General features: G+C 43.0%; 1 protein-coding gene across 1 annotated transcript in view; it reads left to right on the plus strand.

Moving 5' to 3' along the window:
- Window positions 1-302: 302 nt before the first annotated feature.
- si:dkey-92j12.5 (multiple PDZ domain protein) overlaps window positions 303-19287 on the plus strand; it is a 50225-nt gene continuing 31240 nt past the window's right edge. Inside the window, exons 1-19 of the mRNA XM_061061386.1 lie at window positions 303-572; window positions 1328-1437; window positions 2436-2602; window positions 4012-4248; window positions 4534-4602; window positions 4766-4888; window positions 5040-5123; window positions 6105-6212; window positions 6362-6464; window positions 6670-6761; window positions 7220-7433; window positions 7794-7868; window positions 8489-8568; window positions 8701-8847; window positions 10904-11089; window positions 11292-11453; window positions 12163-12372; window positions 13519-13695; window positions 16026-16149. Coding sequence (XP_060917369.1) covers window positions 1422-1437; window positions 2436-2602; window positions 4012-4248; window positions 4534-4602; window positions 4766-4888; window positions 5040-5123; window positions 6105-6212; window positions 6362-6464; window positions 6670-6761; window positions 7220-7433; window positions 7794-7868; window positions 8489-8568; window positions 8701-8847; window positions 10904-11089; window positions 11292-11453; window positions 12163-12372; window positions 13519-13695; window positions 16026-16149 — 2374 coding nt within the window. The 5' untranslated portion in view covers window positions 303-572; window positions 1328-1421. The remainder of the gene's footprint in view (window positions 573-1327; window positions 1438-2435; window positions 2603-4011; window positions 4249-4533; window positions 4603-4765; window positions 4889-5039; window positions 5124-6104; window positions 6213-6361; window positions 6465-6669; window positions 6762-7219; window positions 7434-7793; window positions 7869-8488; window positions 8569-8700; window positions 8848-10903; window positions 11090-11291; window positions 11454-12162; window positions 12373-13518; window positions 13696-16025; window positions 16150-19287) is intronic.

The following is a 19287-nucleotide window of genomic DNA, read 5'->3' on the forward strand; positions in this document are numbered from 1 at the left end:
ATAGCTTCAAAAATAAAAGGGGGGAAATTAACTAAAACTTCTTAACATAAGCCTAAATGTCACTGTTTCATAAGTAGAATAAAACGCATTATGGTGTGATTTTTTTTTACATGTTTTTCTCTCCTGACGTATTCTAGCCAGAGATTGTTGGCCTTGTTGACTTTTTGACTTTATTTTGCTGCCACTCTGATATTCATAATAAAAGAGTTATTGACAGCCTTTCTCTTGACATGTGTGTGTGTTACAGGATTATCTGAGGCGAGTTCCTTTTCCCATAAGGGGGATGAACCCTCTGTCTCTGAAGATCACAGGGTGACATGCGCACTTGCACGGAGCGCTCTCAAGCCGCGGACACAATGCTGGGAAAAATAAAGCGCACTGCTTGCTTCTTGATATGTTGCCGACCTTTCGATAAGCTGCCATGACTTGTCCCGTCAGGAGGCTGTCATTCTCGGTATTCGGCGCACGTAAACTTCCCCTGCGGACTGTTGGAGGCGGTGGATGGTGCTGTGCTTGGAGCTGAAGGGGGGTGGGGGGGAACCTGTTGATAGCCCACCGGCGCTGCAATGGAGGTGAGATGAGGCTTTACTGCGAGCGCTTCTGAGCTGTCCATGATGTCCGTCTGTTCGTCACAGTAATAGCTCTAATGCGCCCCGGTCATTTTTAAAATAATTAACAATCTGCCTTCCACATTACATATCAAATTAGTTGCTAATGGGGCTCTGTAATTACTGTAAATCATTTATCTGTAATGATGTTTTTTTTTTCTGCAGCAGTCACTATCGCTTTAACATCAGCAGGTATAACATATAGATTTCATTAGGCTGCCGTGAAGGGCATATAAGGAGTGCTAGACCTATCAAAGGCTTCTTATTAGATTTCAGATGAGCCGTTGTCGTTTCCAGCCCCATCGTTTTGCAAATCAAATCATGTCATTGGCATCATGCTTTGATGCTTTACAGGCTTCCCCCTCTAGTAGTCAGAAATGGTCTGGAGGCCATGTGTCGCTGCTAATCATCATCAGTGGCTGATAAAGCCTTTTGGAGAAGATTTAAATCCTGCCCTAAAGAGCTTAAGTCCACAAGCAAGGTGCTTGCATACAACCCACGGCCAAGGCCTCGGAAGAGAGAGGATGTAGAGGTTGTGGACGTGTTAAATATCACATGTGAAACTTCACCCTGGTTATGTTTAGTCAACAGATATGGTGTCAATTTCTGCAGATACACTGTCAGAGAAAAGTGACTAAACGCTGTAAAAGGTCACATTAAATCAGAAATCTCCTGTTTTTGTTTTTTTTGTTGTTGTTTGTTTGTTTTTCTTGTTGCAGGTGCCGAACGGAGAAGAATGACATTTAACTGAAACAACAAACAAAAAAAGAAGTCCCAATACGAGAACACTTGAGCTGAACGAGCCGTCAGACTATGATGGAGATCATGGGTAAGTGTGTTCAGCGAGCGGCCGACGTGTCGACTTGTTTAAAGCCTGATATGTTCCAGTAACCTCAGTTAGACTCTCCCTTACCTCACTTAGACTCTCTGTCACCACCATCATCAGAGGCTTAACAATTAATGTGTCCGGCAACGGCAGCTGCGGCCAGACAGGAGGTGGGGGTGGGGGGAGCGACATGTGCAGGTGGCAGAGCACTCGCAGTCTGGTCGATGGGCAAAAACTTTGTGGTGAAGAGTTTACAAGGTCGTGACCCTCTGCCACATACAATTACTGCGACTGTGGCTTGCGCTCATTAGCGGCTGCTCCACTAAATAAACAAGGGCAGTGTGTCCTGACGCAACCTCTGAGATGTGGCCTTTGCTTTTAAGTGCTGCACATTGGACATCACATCCTCATTTAGCACTATCTTCATATTTCCCTGATTAAGTCTCTGCCTGGCCTGCAAAAAGGAACATTTTGCTCCGGGGTTTGACCACGGGTGAACTCAAGGTTTTGCAGCAGGGAAGTCAGTAGCTTTGCCCAGAAATGAAAAAAGACAGGAATATGAAAACATTAAAAAAATAAAAAAAATAAAAAAAATATGAAACTGAAAAAACTCACTCCAGAAGCCATAGTTCAGGGATATTTGAATTCAAATCCTATTCGCTTAAACCTCCAAAACACAGATTGTTTTTTTTATACTTATCACACTGTGGATCAGTTCTGACAGAGGCTGCCATATTGGATTCAAATGATAGATGTTGTGGGGTTTTTTTTGTTGCAAAAAATGCACTTTGCAAGACTTCAGAAAACGTCCTTGATTTCCTCCGCCGGTCCCAGTTGAGTTTTTTGATGTTTTTTAAACGCTACTTTGAAAGGTCTGAGGTTTTGTGTCATGGTCTGCCCCCCCCCCCCCCCCAGTAGTTAGCTACACCATGTAGAAGGCAAAAACGGGAGAAATGCTGATTCTGAATGTCACAGATGATATATACGCTCTCTCCCTGCAGATGCTCAGCGTGCCTTGGAGGCTGTGGAGAGGCTGCAGGCCAAACTGAAGGAGAGAGGCGAGGCCCCCGCGCAGGAGAAGCTCTCCCTGCTGAAGACCGTCCTGCAGAGCCCCCTGTTCCATCACATCCTCAGCTTACAGCAAGCTCAGCAGAAGCCCCCGGCGAAGGTACAGCCTGAGTGTGAGCGCGTGGGCGATTTCGGGGTGTACATTGAATGGTGGCAAAAGGAGCCGGAATCGCTCCCAAAATACTGAACGCGGGAACCAAACTGGATGAGTAATCAGCTTACCTAAGCTTATCACTAAAGCCCTGAGAAAGAGAGAGAGAGAGATCGAGTTAGAGAGAGGGAGAGGGGGTGGCAACGCATCACGTCTGGGGGAGTTTTGCAGAAGTCATCTGTAACTTTGCCCATAATTTGTGTAGGCAATATGGTCGCCCGGATTTGGCAACCTGCGGCGGCTTATGAACGGCGCCCAAACAGTGACTTACGTGCTCCATGACAATCCTGTAACACATGTACATTATCTGTGCGCATGGTGGCGAGACAAATATGGTGACCATCAGGGTATTTAACCTGTTTGTTAGCGGTAACCAATGGCTTTGTAAGTCTGTTGTTGCCGTGCTGTAATGGGCTAAACCCCAAAAGCGCCACAGATCTGCATTATTACATTAGCTGAATGTGTGAGCCTCGAGTCATTCAACGCCTCTGCATTCCAGGAATACACGGCACTGGATTATAGGAACCGCTCCTGGATTATTATTTTTTTTTACCAGCGCAAGACTCTGGCAAAAAAGTTTTTATGAGTTGAAGTTGTAATAAAAAATCCACAAAGTTTTTTTTCTTTCCTTTTGTGCATTACATATAAGTCTGCAAATCAAAGGAGTGTGAATTTTGCTCATTAGTATTTTGATAGTGCTCTTGTCTTTTTATTCCACTACTGCTATTTTAACAGGTGTCAAAGTTGTACGAATTGAAAAGCATACAGATCAGAACTAAGCGTCTTCTGAGACTTTCGCTTTCCATACCTTCCAACCAGGGGGGGGGGGGGGGGAACCTTATAAGACAAAAGGGATCAGTTTTTGTGGGTTTTAGGGGGGGTATTGAGCAGAAAGCGTTTATCTCAGATCCTCGTGTTCCTGCTCTGCTATCTTCTCCCTCCCTGCTCCGTTTTAAAGCTATCTTTCTGTACTTTCTTTTCTCTCGGCTAACACACATTTACTCTCTCTCTCTCTCTCTCCCCGCTCTCACATCTTTCCTCATTGTCTCACATGCCCCTCTCTTTTTTTTTCAATTTCTTTATCCTTTCCATTTCCCTCCATCACTCTCTCACCCTCATCCTATTCCTCTTTGTCTCCATATCTCTCTTCTTCAATTAATGTCTCCACCTCTCTATCAACCCATTTCCCCATCTCTTTATCTCGCCCCCCTCCTGGCATCCTTTCGACTCTCCTCTCCCTCGTCTGTTTTCTCCATCCCAACCAATCAATCTCTTTTACTTACATCCCCTCAATTTTTTTTTTTACACTCCTTCTCCCCCCCATCTCCATCTCTCCCATCCCCTTACTGCTCTGTCAGGCCATCAAGGCGAAGGCGGTTTCCAAATCGGTTTCCATGAACTGCGGCCCCTACCAGGGCCCGGCGCTGAGCCTGAAAACCCTGAGCCACAGTGACTCCTACACGTGGGCCATGGAGAACCGGAGGCCCAGCACTGCCAGGTCCCACCACAAGGACAGCAGCATCTCCTCTCTGGACTCGCAGGATCTGGCCTTCTCGGACTTCTACCAGGAGAACAGCATTCAAACTGAATCGCAGGTGTGTAAAACATGCGTCATAAAATAAAGGATCGTTTTAGGAGATTGTCGTAACAAGGAGTAATTTATTCTCCTCCTTGCATGGACCATGGCTGTAAAATATAAGCCATTGCTGTTCTAAATGTCACGTTTTTACATTTGAGAGTAGAACATTTCATTGTAAAACTGAAGCACAGTTGGATGTTATATCGTCTCAGGGTTTCATTTGATCGTAACAGGCTGCTCGGCTAACTCAGTGTCACTTCAGGTTTGCCTTTGTTTTACACATGGCGTTTCTTTTTTTTAGTACTGCACGCCGCCCAGGATCTCCCGCACCATGTCCATGGGGAGAAACCTGTCTGCTATCGCTCATGAGGTACAGAGTGACTGTGGAGCTGTGGATGTAGATTAAACATATGTAACACAGCATGTGTAACACAGCGTGTGTAACACAGCGTGTGTAACACAGCGTGTGTTCTCTGTTAAATCAGTTTCTGTAACGACCCATTTTCTTTTATTGCACTTCCTTGCCGTGTCAGAAGCGTCATGTGGAAATGATCGAGCTGATCAACGACGGGAAAGGCCTCGGTTTCGGCATCATTGGAGGGCGCAGCACAGGAGTCATGGTCAAGACGATCCTTCCTGGTGGAGCTGCTGGACGGGTAAATCCACCACCCACACACCTAAACTGTGAAAAGCTGGTAAAAGAAGAGTTAGATTAAAAAGTTTGATTCCACAGATACAGTATGTCTGTCCCTTAAATTTAGAGTAGGGTAGAAATTATACGCACTGATTGTTTTCCATGTTCTTCAGGATAAGCGTCTGCGGAGCGGGGATCAGATCTTGCGTATTGGAGATACAGATCTGGCGGGCATGAACAGCGAGCAGGTCGCACAGGTGAGGTATTTATTTGTCAAAATTGTCAAAAGTGAAAGATAAGTCCAGATGGTTTCCACGTCCATAATGGTAATGCATCATTAGTGTTCACAGTGTAAAAGTTACTGCTTTAATCCTTTGAAAGCTCAGTTACTTCCACAGAACAGTTCAGAGAAGCAGAGGTGATTTGTTAGTGTGACTGGTTAGAGTCTTCTCTTTTGTCAGATAAGATACATGTGATTAATAAAAGATGTTCATAGTCTCAGTGACGTCACTGAAGAGGAATTTTCAAAGCTCAAATGTGCCATACTGGAAGTGCTATTCCAACTTAGGATCAACTGAGTAACAGGCAAAACATTTGAGCTGAGGTGGGCCTTAAAGATACAACGCACCCACCTGTCAATCAACTCAGTCATGCCCTTCATTATGCAAATGTATGAATAACCTTTAGCCTTGATCAAATCTGAACAGAAGAGTTATACCCCCCCCCCTCCCCCCATAAACACAAACACAAACACACACACACACACACACACACACACACACAGTCGTTTTTGAACCGCGCCGAAAAACAAAAATGTTGCACCTTTGTGTTGAATGAGCTCATGATTGCCCCTTGTGGCCATTTTGTGAAAAAACACTTGTTGTAACTTCTGCTCAGTAGAGCACCTGTGTGTGTGTGTGTGTGTGTGTGTGTGTGTGTGTGTGTGTGTGTGTGTGCTTGCCAACAGCATCAGCCTCATAGACTGTAAAAAAGCCACTATAAAGAAAAAAGAATATGCTCCGACTAGAATACACAAAAAAAATCAGATTTGTGATTTTAATGTTTGTATCGATTTGAAAGTGTCTCCTGTGCATTCAGTGACACATTTCAAAACGTAGCTTATTCTCTCTCTTTCCAGGGCAGCTGTCTTTATCAGATTTAGTGTTTTATGTCATTTTGTATTCATGTCACACACTCGTTCACGCTTTGATTTGTTCACAAATGACCACCTGGCTCAGGTACTGCGAAACGCTGGTAGCAAGGTGAAACTGCTCATCGCCAGGGATGTAACCAAGGACAACCACCTTTCCTCTCCCGCCCTTGGCCAGGACAGCTTAGACGACAAGGTTTGTCCGCGTGTGTGCATGTGTGTGTGTGTGTGTGTGTGTGTGTTGACAGTACAAAGGCACAATAAAATCAGAAATATCACATGTTTAATAATGATATAAATCCAAAAGGTGTGCATTAAACGTTTCTCTCCATGCTTCTCTTCCAGCTCAACGACTTGATTGACGACTACGAGTTCACTGTGCAGTTCACTAAGAACAATCGAGGCCTGGGATTTACCATTTCCAGCTACATAGGTGACCTAAACTCAGGTAACACAACACCCACCAAGTTGTAACTTTGTGAAAAACGAGCCAATTATCATCATCCCAGGCTAAGTTTATGGGAGTCACTTGGGAAATAACAAAACTGTTAATAACACCTTCCTTATGTGAGGCATTATTCATGATTTCTGTGACTACAGCAACACTTTCCCAATTAATGCTAACCCTTGTCTCTGATTGATCTCCTCTTCAGTCTACAGCGCCGGTGTGACAGTGAAGAGCATAGTGAAAGGCAGCACGGTGGATCAAGATGGACGCATCCGCATCGGAGACATCATTCTGGCTGTGAGTTCCACTAAATAACAGAGAAAGGTTTTTTACTGTGCTCTCTGTTGACAAATACCTTGTGTTGTTTTTTTTTTCAAATATATTCTCTGCTGAGCCGTAACGATTTTTTTTTGCAACTAAAAATCTGCACAGTGTGCAGCTTGGAGTCGTTTCATACTCACCAATTAGGGTCTGTTTCAGCTGATGAAAGGGAACAACTTTAGTATTACTTTTACTTTGTTTTAGAAGCAGCCTTTCTTGACCCGTGCGTTCTGTTTTATTCTATTCCTATTTTGATTACTATTGATTTTTTTATTGTATTTACCTGTACTTTCAGTACCTCAATTTCTTCCAATCTATCAATAAAAAGTTTGCTTCTGTTTCCATCCTCCTTGTTTGTTTTGTTGTTGTTTTTTTGTCATCCTGGCTCTTTTCCCCCTGCTTCACCATCACTTGTCCCTTTTTTTTCTTTTCAGGTGGACGGGACGAGCCTGCAGGGCTGCAGTGAGCAGCGTGCCATGGAGATGCTGAGGAGGACCGCCCCCCTGGTCAGGCTGAAGTTGCTGAGGAAGGCTGTCCGTCTGAGTCACATCCTGCCGCCCGTTCCCCCGCTGCAGCCTCTGCGACACTCGCACAGCTTCCACGAGGGCAATCCCTACAGAATGGGCCTCAACAAGATTCAGGAGACAGGTGCTTTGTGCAAAAAGAGAGAGCGGGGGAAATGATTGTCTCACTGCGATCATGAGGGGATTGTTTTTGAAGTAAATGAGTTAAAAGATGATTTAACCGTTTTCACAGGGGAATTCATCCTGCAACTAATTAACCACAGATGCTACCTGCACTGTCTGTCTTAAATACATCAAATTACAATTAAAACATTTTGTTGATTTCATTTTGCCTGAAGATGAACTTAACCATGTTGTGCATGTTCTCATTTCCAAAAACGTCAGCTTGGGATTTCTAATCATGATACTCCTTAACCCGAGTGCACGCGTGTGAGCGTTTGGATCTTTCCATGTTTTGCTCAAACACATTTCCTTCGTCTTCCAGGAATCTGCTCGCTGCGTGAAATCTCCCGGCGAGCGGCATATGCCAACAGGCGACCCCGACACGACTCCAGGAACGGTACGCTCGCTCCTTTTTTTCCGTGCTGCACCGCAAGTCTGGAACTGGCTCATGGGACTTAAGTCTGATATGCTGATTGGGCTCAGGGAAACGGCAGTGTGGCAGTGAAGCGTGCTCTTTGATGAGAGTCTATTTATAGTGCTGTGCAGTCATGTGTTTATCCAACTCATTCAGCTCATTCCAGATGATTTGTCTCTCTCTCTCTCTCTCGCCCCGCCTGCATATCTGGCTTTATTTAGACGAGGATTTTTTCAGGCTTGATTAGAGAGCACAGCCAAATAAGCCCTGATTGCTGCGAGGCTTTAATAGATGAACAGGAAAACATTAGTTTGCCAAGACATCGCAAGATGGTGGGTCGCAAATGTATGCATGCATGTGTGCTGTTACCTTGTGTGTGTGTGTGTGTGTGTGTGTGTGTATGTGCCCCTCTCTGAGTGGATGTGGATGACATCCTGCTCTGCAACAGGGAGGATTATGATGTCTTGTATCTTTATAATGCAGAGGTGTTGGTCTCATTTCACTGGATGATTTAAGGAAAAGGATGTGGATGTGTGATTTATCCCTGTGTGCATACGTGTCTTTGTGACGTCAGGAGGTCTCTGTGTGTGCTAATTTTACAGGTGTGAAATTGACCCCAGCTGAGGAGGAAAATCTGAGGTATAGGTGGCAGCATGCAGTCGGGCCACGATATGAAGTCATCGTACGTCCGTCTTTAAGGAATATTTGACACATGAAATGATTATTGATCTGACTCCAAATCCTTCTTACCCTGTATGACTTTTATCCTATTCCTATGTTTCCTTCACATCCTTTTTTTTACATTTTTTTGAAGGTGTGTCATCTGGAGCGTTACTCCGAGACAAGTGGCCTCGGCATCAGTCTGGATGCCCGAGCAGGTCACCACTACCTGTGCTCCGTTTTACCCGAGGGGCCCGTCGGTCAAAGCGGCAAGATCTTAGCTGGAGACCAGATACTTGAGGTGACCTGCTGATACCCAACCATGATCTGTGCAGGACTAATTATCTAGGAGATGTAAAAACTAGATTATCTGCAGTTCCAGTTGCACTTTCATTCCAACAACTTGCAGTGGTTGTTCTTTAAAAGTGTTAAATGTGCACGGCTGTAACCCTGCAATGGAAGTTATCTGTTAGACAATAATTAAGTCATCAGTTTGAGACTTAAACTTTGAACGATTTGAGATAGTTAAAGAGTTTTTTTCTGCAGACACAAACTCAATCGCAGTACAGTGTGCGAGTTTCCCCTCAAGGCAACACAAACAGTCATGAGATGGTGGGTGTGAGGATGTGTTGCCTCTGTGCATTTGTTCTCATACTGTAGAGTGAGCTCTCGCCCTCCTCCCCCTCCACCGGGGCGAGTTCATGCACCCACACGTATCACTCATCATGATTAGCAGTCTGATTAACTTTTTCGACGTACGCTCTTTTTGCTCTCTCTCTATAGAAGACACTGGATACCGCCTTGCGTGTACTGCATATCTGTGAGCCCAGCATCTGTAACGCAGCTCAACCCTCTGATCTCTTTCAGATGGCAGAAGAGAAGCTATTGTTCCTCGCTGTATTTAAATGAGCCTCGCTCGGTTTATTCGCCACTTTCAGATTTAATTGTTCTCCTTGTGGTTTGATGTACTCCGGCGGCTAATTGCTGCATGATACCCACAACTGAAACGCCACAAAAATATCGACTTTTAGGTCTGTCTCTCCTACACACAGACGGTCATAGAAACCAGGTTTCACAGAGACTTAAATGGTCCATATTATCCAACAAAGATTACATGCTATGGCTGGATGTGATGCGGTACCATATGATATGCTATGATACCATTCTATATGATTTTGTACAATACCATACTGAATGGAAAGTTACAATATGATACTGTATGGTATGATAAGATGCAGTACTGTGCAACACAACACAGTATGATGCAGTACAATATGGTATTGCACAATATGATACGATGCAGTACAATACAATGCGATACATATGACACTAGGGCACGACTGATATATGGTCATATCGATATTGGGGAGAGAAATCTGATACCGATATATCGGCCGATATCTTTCTTCGATCTATTTTCTCAGATCTTTAGAGATGGATATACTCAATTATTGTGTTGATCCCAAGCGGCAGCCTCCGGTTTTGAAAAAAGAAGCCAATTGGGAAGTTGAAGAAAAATCCTGCAGTACGTCGAGTGTCCACTAGAGGCTGGCTGCTGGAACACTGGAAGTCACATACACACCACAGGCCAAAAAAGCAGTTTTTCCAGCAGAGATTAACATGTTTACAGCCTGGTACAAAAAAAACCCAAATATGTCTGATTAGTCGTTGTCATCATGGGCAAACACATCTGCATTGATTTTATGAACGATACGTGTTATCCATAGTTACAGTAGGCGTGTAGCTGACATGACTGACAGGTGGGAGCGATGTAACAGTTCGCCAAGAGGCTTAAAACCCGCCTCAGCTCCAGCTCTCAGCCTGTCGTTAGGTTGACTGAAAGTTAGGCTGAGACAGGATTTCCAACATGGCGGCTGCTGCCGATGAGCCTCCAGAGCCCCCTGCAGTAACAGATGGCTGATCCCGGAACTGCCGTTATCAAACACTTATGGAAAAGATTCATAATGAAGACAAGATGGTCTCTCAACTGAACTGGTGGAAAAATCGAATAATATTGGCGCATATCTGCAATAAAATTAACCGATACCAATAGGCACTAAATAAGCTAATATCGGCCAAGATTTATCGGCTGGCGGATTTATCAGTCAGGCTCTATATGATGCAATACAATATGCTGCGATATGATGTTTTGTGATACGATTTGGGTCATCACTTTACTTTATGATCTCAAATGCTGCACACATTTAGCTGCCTTTAACAGAAACACTGATAGTTTCAAGTGAAAACTGTTAACCTGCATCTCTGTGTTAAATCTCAGCAATCACTGGAAATAAATAGAAACATGTAATTACTAATGTTTGCATATGTGTGCTTTATATGCTGTATCTTCATGGCAGATTAATGGGATCCCTTTGATTGGAGAAACTCATAAGGAGGTGGTCAACATCCTGAAGGAGCTGCCTGTGAATGTCTGCCTGGTGTGCTCTCGAATCGTAGCCCCTGTTATTCCTGACAGCGATGAGGAAGATGACGAAGAGGTCGGTCTCACGCTGAAGGAGCTGCTGGCTGAGTTCAATGACAAGGTGAAGGCACACTGACTGAAGTGCCAAAGAGGGGGGAGGGGGGGGGGATTAAGCACTAATCTGTTCTCTTAAACAATACTGACCCTTTTATTTGATTTGTTACTTCTACATTTGAACTGAAGCATTCCTCTGACGTGCTCTTCTCTTGGTGTTCCCTCCCCTTCCCTGTTTCCCCTCTCTCTCTCCTCTCTCCTCCTCCCAGTTGGACCAGGGTTGTGTCATTCCCTGTCCTACGGCTGAGGACATCACCAAGCGTGGTGTGCCCCCGATGTCACCTCCACTGGCCATGTGGGAGAGAGACGCCCAGGTGGTCGAGCTGGAGAAAGGCGAGTCGGGACTGGGCTTCAGTATCCTGGACTACCAGGTGAGAGCCGTGCCCCTGAGCCTTTCTTTAAATAGAACAGACAGTAATAAGGTTGTTTTTTTGAAAGATTATCACTGCTGGGTTAGATAGGGTGAACACTAAGACAACTTAGAGGCATATTAACCACCACACATTGAATTTGAGACTGGCAGTTTATAATGATAGACTTGGTAAAAAGCCATGTAGGGTTAAAGCTCCTGTGAGAAGTTTTTAGCTGGTTATGATGCATACTGAAAATAATTCTGATGCCTTTTTATGAGCTCAAAATTGCACATAAAACCATCAGAGCCTAGATTTGTTCTGTCTATAACGTGATTTGTAATGTCTGTATATGCAGCCACAGGGTAGGTGACGCAATTTTCACTAAGCTGCTGAAACAGCCTTTGGTTACATTTTCTTAAGAAGATTCACGAGGACTGACTGTTTAAACAAAGCAGGTTAAGAATTCTTGACACAAAACTCCACTAACACAGGTGTAGGACATGATCAGTGTAGGGATAATAGGATTCCGATTTGTCCACAGGGGACGCCAAAATCGACACAAACTGAAAAGTTCCTCACAGGAGCTTTAAAAACACATTTGTGTGAAGCCCCAGCCCTGCTCATTCCTTTGATTGAATTGATTCCATTGAAAATATATCTTAACTCGTCAAACATTCCCCAAATATATCCAATAAACCGATGCTCTCATTATTATTTCCAATCTCAGGATCCCGAGGATGCCGCGAGAACAGTCCTGGTAATCCGCTCCCTGGTGTCCGGCGGCGTAGCAGATCGAGACGGTCGCCTCCTTCCCGGTGACCGGCTCATGTTTGTTAATGAGACCGACCTGGAAGGCTCCAGTCTGGATTATGCCGTGCACGTCCTGAAATCCACCGGATACGGCCCTGTCCGCATTGGAGTTGCCAAACCACTGCCAGTATGTAAAGAGATGTTGAGATTGTAAAATTTCCTAGGGCTGTAAATGTATTCCTTCTAGCAAGCAGAGGTGGGCAAATCTACATCCAGAATCCAGAGATCGATATATTCTAAAATCATGATGAAATAAATGTGAAAATGTAAAAATAAAGTAGTTGTTTTGGTTTTTTTGGCTACTTGAGCACAAGAAAAATCCAGGACTGCTTCAAGGACTTCCAGCTCATTGAATGTCAACATTGCTCACAATGGTGTAATACAACCAGAAGAATCAATGCAATGATTATAATGCTATACATGTTATTGTTAAGTCACTAACAATGGACATATCTCTATTGTTATACCATATATATCATCATATTTCCAAACCCCATACTTTATGAGGGCTTTTATTCTGAAATGCTTCATTATCAGAGGCTACAGTAGCTCAGTCTATAGGGACTTGTGTCGGGAACCGAAGGGTCACTGGTTCAAGCCTGGACTTGGATTGGTAGCTGGAGAGGTGCCAGCTCACCTCCCGAGAACTGCTGAGGTGCCCTTAAGCAAGGCGCTGAACCCCTAACAGCGCAGGTGCTCTGTCATGTGCAGCTCCCTCACTCTGACATCGCTCCATTAGTGCATGTCCACAGGATCCTGTTTGTGCATGTGCGAGTATTCAAGCGTATTTGTGTGTAGCCTGTCGCAATAACAGAGTGTAAAAGTAATTTCCCCTCATGGGATGAATGAAGGATATCTTCTTCTTTTACAGCAAACTGTAGATACCCAGAAAGTGTTTTTCAGAATTATCTCAAAATGATGTCAATAAGATCTGTATTTACAGATATACAGCACTCATACTTATATGTATGTAGGCAGTACAGTATTTCTTTCCCTTTTGTTGTGGACTGTGGCTTAGTAACAAGGTACAGAGAATCCAGTTACAGGCTGTCTGAATTTTTAATGCGGCCTAGAGATGAACACAATGCTCGACCACACCACAGATGGAGAGAGAGAGAGAGAAGTGGGGGAAGGAGAAGAGGGTGTCTAATTTACAGTCACCTTCTTTAGTCTGTTTTTTGCCTCCTTGTGAATTTACTCACAGGTTTTCTTTTTTTTTTGTAATCGTCCAAATTTCAATTTTGGATTATTTTTTTTTTTCTCCCCCCTGTAGCTGGAGCTGTGCGGTGGCTTGACGCCCATCTCTGAGAGAAGCACCCGGGCTTCCTGCGATGACACGGACAGCCACACTCAGGTCAGCCTGCTAGCTGAGGCAGCAGAGGCAAACACCAACAGCTTCACCTGCAACTTTGAGGGCATCGGCGCCGTACACCCACGTCACACTACAACGGTATGTCAGACAGCACAAACTGAACAATTATCAAACTTTTGTTCATACTTTCTGACACTTTTTGGTAGAACTACAATTTGATTTACATATAGTACGGTTATGTGTTATACTGCAGGATTGTTTAAATTGTAAATTGCAAATGTGATTGTTTGAAAAAATGCTGGAAGTATGTCTTTCTGTAAATGTCTGTGTGCAGAACATATATCTTAAAATGTGCAATTTTGTTCATTCATTGGTAAACCGTCCAATCCATGCACAGTCATCCAACGAGGAAGCTGTAAAAGAGCATTTGTTTGATGCTTTAGACTCAGCAGGAAATGTCTTTGCACTGACAGTAACAGTTACACTGCAGTGGTGTGAATCTTGCAGTCCATCACCCAGAAAGCATTACTCATTATCATGCAGACCTGACATTCTGCTGGTTGCCATTTTAGCCTCTCTTTTGGAGGAGTGTGTCTGTGGCAGTGTATTTTTCCCCCCTCTGTCCATGCTCACAGAGTGAGGAGCTTAAACAAGCGGCTGTATCAGTATCACCGGGTCAGGTAGAGAGAAAGTGCTCAGTGTCAAAGACTTGTTCATCCATTGTGGTCTCAACTCAATCCTATTGAGGCGGCCTTTTGTTCTCGCGTTTGCTTAATTACCAACAACAGCCTCTTAATGAAAAGCTCTTACAGCTTTGCACGACATTGGCACCTGGTCTAGCACAAGGACACGCAGTACTGTCCCGATGTCTCCCATACACAGAAAACAAAGAGACTCAGAGCACAGCGGTGTCAGTGTTTCATCAAAGCCGGGCTTGATGCAGAGGTAGCTTAAGAACTTCAGTGCTGCTTGTACTTCCTGTGAAGGTTCAAAGAAGAGACCTTTTACTTTTGGAAGTGCCCGCGGGACCAAAGAAGACTAGCGTCCTGGACGTTTGACATCACGTAATTGCTCCAAAGGCCTAAGCCCAGGAGAGACAGTGGTTGGTTTGAGTGATTTTGGTGGATGTTCCTGACAACGAATTCCCCTATTGATTAAATACAGACTAGTCACCCAGTCCAAAGTTAAGAAAACACTCATACATTGAAGTTGAAGAGAAACATACCTTTTGTACTTCTTGTTCTGATATGCTTTGTTGTCTTTACACATCGAGTGGTATCACAGCGGCTTTGGGTAAACAGGGTTAAATAGGTTTGGCAAGTGTGGCTAACATTAGCAGCACAACCACCTGCCTTCAATCCTCTTTGCACGTTAAAGTGCTGGTAATGGATTGTTCTGGTTGACATGCTGGTTTAATCTGACACATATACGACTTTATCTCCATTTTCATGACAATAATAATACTTCCAAACCTCTGCGCTACCAAATGCTATCTGTCCATTGTGCTTGTTTACATCTTGGTAGTAGAACAATATGGCAGTAGCCATTAACCGGAGCCATAACCCTGCTTACAGCTTACACACAACATTTGACCAGCTTTGCATTCCTGTATTAATAGAAACATTATTAATAAGTTTAACCTACACTTTAGTTCTTCTCTTTTTTTGTATGGAAATGAATAACATTTATATTGTGGGTTTTTATAACATTTTGCTACATAATTCTGCTACCTTTGCAAGCAGTACAGCTGTGTGTATCAAAATATCTGTTTTAGAGTTTTCAAAAACTCAAGATTATACAAACAAAAGATAGGAGAAGAAAACAAGCAAATGCACAAAAAATGGCAAACAAAAAGAAAAGCAATAGTTTATCGTAGCAATCTGTACCAACATGTTCTGAACTAAACCAGACGGCTTGGTGGAAAGCCGAAGCCCAGCTGAAGAGTCCCATGTGTAATGGATATAATTGTATACATTCAGAAAGCTGATCTACATTTAAACATGTGGACGTTGAGAGAGATTTGTTTCAACAACTACATTGAGAATTTTCTTGTTTTTTTTTCTACATATATCCAAGGTCCCTGTAAGCAAATATTCTAATGTCCTTATTGACATTTGGGCTTTGATTATTGTACCCTGCTTTCAGCTAGTTATCGAATTTCAGCATGCTAACATCTGCTACTTAGTGGATATTAGCATGCTAATGTCTTCTAATCAGCAGATGTTAGCATGCTAACATGGTTCACTAAGATTTTGAACACGGTATTAATTGTATTAAATATGATTATGTTACTTTGTTCCCATTGCTATTGTAGTTATATTAGCATGCTAAAATTAGCATTCTAATGGTAGCATGTATCTCAATGCTGCATCCTACCTGCTGCTAGCATGACTGCACACTTAACTCTAGTTTTTCTGTCGTTGTAACATTCTCTTTCTCACTGACTCCCTCCGACATTTATGTTTCAGGAAAGCGAGCTGCATCGTCGCTTTGGCGTCATGGGAGACAATGATAGGCAGCAGGCGCCACCTCTGCCCCCCCGCACCAGCTTTGAGAGGACAATCACTGTTGTCCGGGGCAACCGTAGCCTTGGTATGTTCTCCGTCTTTCTCGTGGTGATGGTTTCTTGGTGTGTGTACGTCGCTGGCATGGCGCTAATGACTCTGATAGGCGGTGGTGATGAAGACTGCCCCGAAGAGGAATGGTGATGTGATGAGCTTGTTTTATCAGCGAGAGGAGAGGACTAGTTTGTGTGTGCTTGTGTGTGTTTGTGCCTATGTTTGTGTGTGTTTGTGCCTATGTTTGTGTGTGTGTGTTTGTCCGAGTGGCTAGTCTGTTGGTCAAAGTCCTGTAAAATAATATTCTGAAGAATCTTAAGATGTCTTTATTCAATCTAATGCAGAGTTTATACACTAGTTTTTACTCCACTGCTGCTGAGAGTACATCCTTTTTACTGCTCCAAGAGCAAGTTTTTCTATTCCTACATGTCTGACAGGAAACAACAGGATCTTAAGCGTTCTTGCTCTTTCATCTCAGGGCACTTTGCAAAACACAGAGGACCCAAGTCATTTGTATTCTGAAAACGAACTCTAATAAGACACCGCACTTGTTGTGTGAGTGTGAGAAAGTTTGAAATTATGTAAATGTTTTGCGGAAAAAGAAAACCAAGGTCCTTACCTGCAGTCCTTGTGTCTTTGAAATCTTTAGTATGTATCTGTTTTAAATATGAAATAGGTATTTTTTTGTTATTTTGGTGTAGCATGGTCATGTGGAGGGTTGAAAGATGTTCTGTGTTTTTGGTTGATTTCAGTGTATAAGAATTCTAAGCAAAAGCTTGAGCTCGGGCTGAGTTATGGTCTTTTGTCTGTCAGGGCCTGGGACTTTTTTTTTATTGAGCAATCTTCTCGTGGTGAGGGGTGCAATGGATCACAGATCTCACAGTTTGGATCGGATTATGGATTTTTTTTGTCACGGATCAGATATTTTTTTTCCGATTTTGCCAAAACAAAAGAAGATATTTCTTAAGTATTATTTAAAACTCAGAGTAAAAAAGACTGACATGTAAAAAGCTGCATCATTTATCTTAATAAGATGAGATTAAGATAACACTTTAATGTCCGTTTGCACTGAAATTTGTCTTGCATTACAAGCTCAGAAATCCTCGCATCCCAATCAAACAAAAGACAGAATGTAAAAGGAAGGAGGAGTCCAGGAAGACCACTTATTGTGTGGTTGTGGTCTTTTTTTTCTGTAGCTTTGACCATTTTGAACATGCAACATATACACACAGTTCATTTTCTGTCTTCACACTGGCTGCTCCTGCAGCTTGTGTTCTTGTGAGAGTCAGACTAAACAACAAACAGGGAGCGTGCATTCTGGGACTAAAAGCTTCAGTCTTCAGCCCAACATGGCGCTCTGAGTTTATTTGGCTTAAGTGTTCAGCTACAGAGTGAAGCAGACTGCGGGGTAATGTTACTAACGCTAAGTTTCTGATTGTTATCCAATGACCACCAGCTGATGCATGCATGATAAATGCAGACACGGGGAGAGCGGGAGGAGAAAAGTCAAAGCATCGTGTGACAGAAAGTATCCATACACTTTATAAACACTTTTTCTGTATGAAAGTCTGCAAAAATCCTGCACAAACACTTTTTATTTTAAAGACTAAATTGGCTCCTACATGGCTGCACTACATAAACACTGCCTTCTTTTCACTCTGCACAGGGATTTAGAGGCTGTACCTTTATTTCACATACTGACAAAACATTTTCCATCGATGTGCGATCACATGCGGTCCAAACTGTGAGGAGTGATCAGAACAGTCATGTGATCCATTGCACCACTAATTGTGGTACAATATTTATTTGCATTATATAAAGATCTTCTAATAATGAGGTGCCATGTCTGTGCTACTATGACTTAATGCTCAATTTTGGAGATGAGACATGGGAACATGTTCTGTATGTGCAGAGATTTGTACATTTGTACAACAACAACTGACAGAACAGATTGTTTAAGAAAAAGGTTTGACAGAATAAATAGACAAAAAAAAATGTTTTGCCTTGCTTGTATAAAAAAAAAAAAAAAAAGATTATTTTAATCTTGAGGTTTTTACTTATATGAAGAATATTGTAAACCTGTCCCACTAAATGTTAGATTATAATATCCTAAAGAGGTTTTATTAAGGGCAACACAATTCTATTTTACATTTTTGTGTGGAATTTTAGTATAAATAGTTAAAGGTCACATATTATTATTCTCCTTTTCAAAAAAGTTTAAACAAGTCTCAGAGTTCCCTAAAACATGTGTGTGAAGTTTCTTGTTCTAAATCAACTCTGATCCTGTATTTGATCATGTCTATAAACCCCTCTATTTCAGCCCTGCTCAGAACAGGCTGTTTCTGTGTCTGTACCTTTAAATATGTAAATGAGCTGTGTCTGACCACGCCCCCTCTCTGGAAGGGCTTGGGCTTTCTTGCTCCATGTCCTGTTGTTTACGGTGAGAAGGCAGACTCAGAGGGCAGAACAAACACCTAGCTGTGGGAGTGTCACCCACCTGGGGGGGGGGGGGGGGGGGGGGGGGGAGGGGCTACTGCCCTTTGTGATGTCATGAAGGGAAAATCTCCAAACCGCCTGTTTGAGCACACATTTTCTGAAAAGTGGAGCATGCAAAAGACGGGGAAGATGGACTTTTCTCATAATTGGGGGGTTTGTAGACGGACTAGGGAGACGTATGAAAGTCAATTTTGCACAATATGTGACCTTTAAAGTTTTTGCACTAATGTAAGTAGTAGAGAATAAATATATTGATACTGTGTTATAGACTTAAACACAAGAGACTGACATCATTACCTACTTCAAGCTTCCTCTCGTGTCTTTAAAATGTTTGTCTTCTGTTTGTTTTGTCAGCGTCGGTATCTGTGTCCAGTGTGAATGTATTCCATGCACTATGATTGTATTGTAATTTGAATGTAACTCCAAAAAAACAAAATAAACTATTTATTTAATCAAAAACCCCCATTTCAAAGTCATTTCTTTGACCAATTCAAATTATGTACAACCATAGTGTTGTGGATGTGTTCACATGGTAGTATAGTGCAGAGAGCTATGGACTGCAGGTTGTGTGTGTGTGTGTGCGTTAGCGTGTGTGTGTGTGTGTGTGTGTGTGTGCATGAGGTGTGTGCGTACCTGTGTTTGATGCCTGATTTACCTGCTTCTGCCTGTTTGCATT

This window comes from Labrus mixtus, chromosome 2 (assembly GCF_963584025.1).
Source record: "Labrus mixtus chromosome 2, fLabMix1.1, whole genome shotgun sequence".
NCBI classification, from domain to species: Eukaryota; Metazoa; Chordata; class Actinopteri; order Labriformes; family Labridae; genus Labrus; species Labrus mixtus.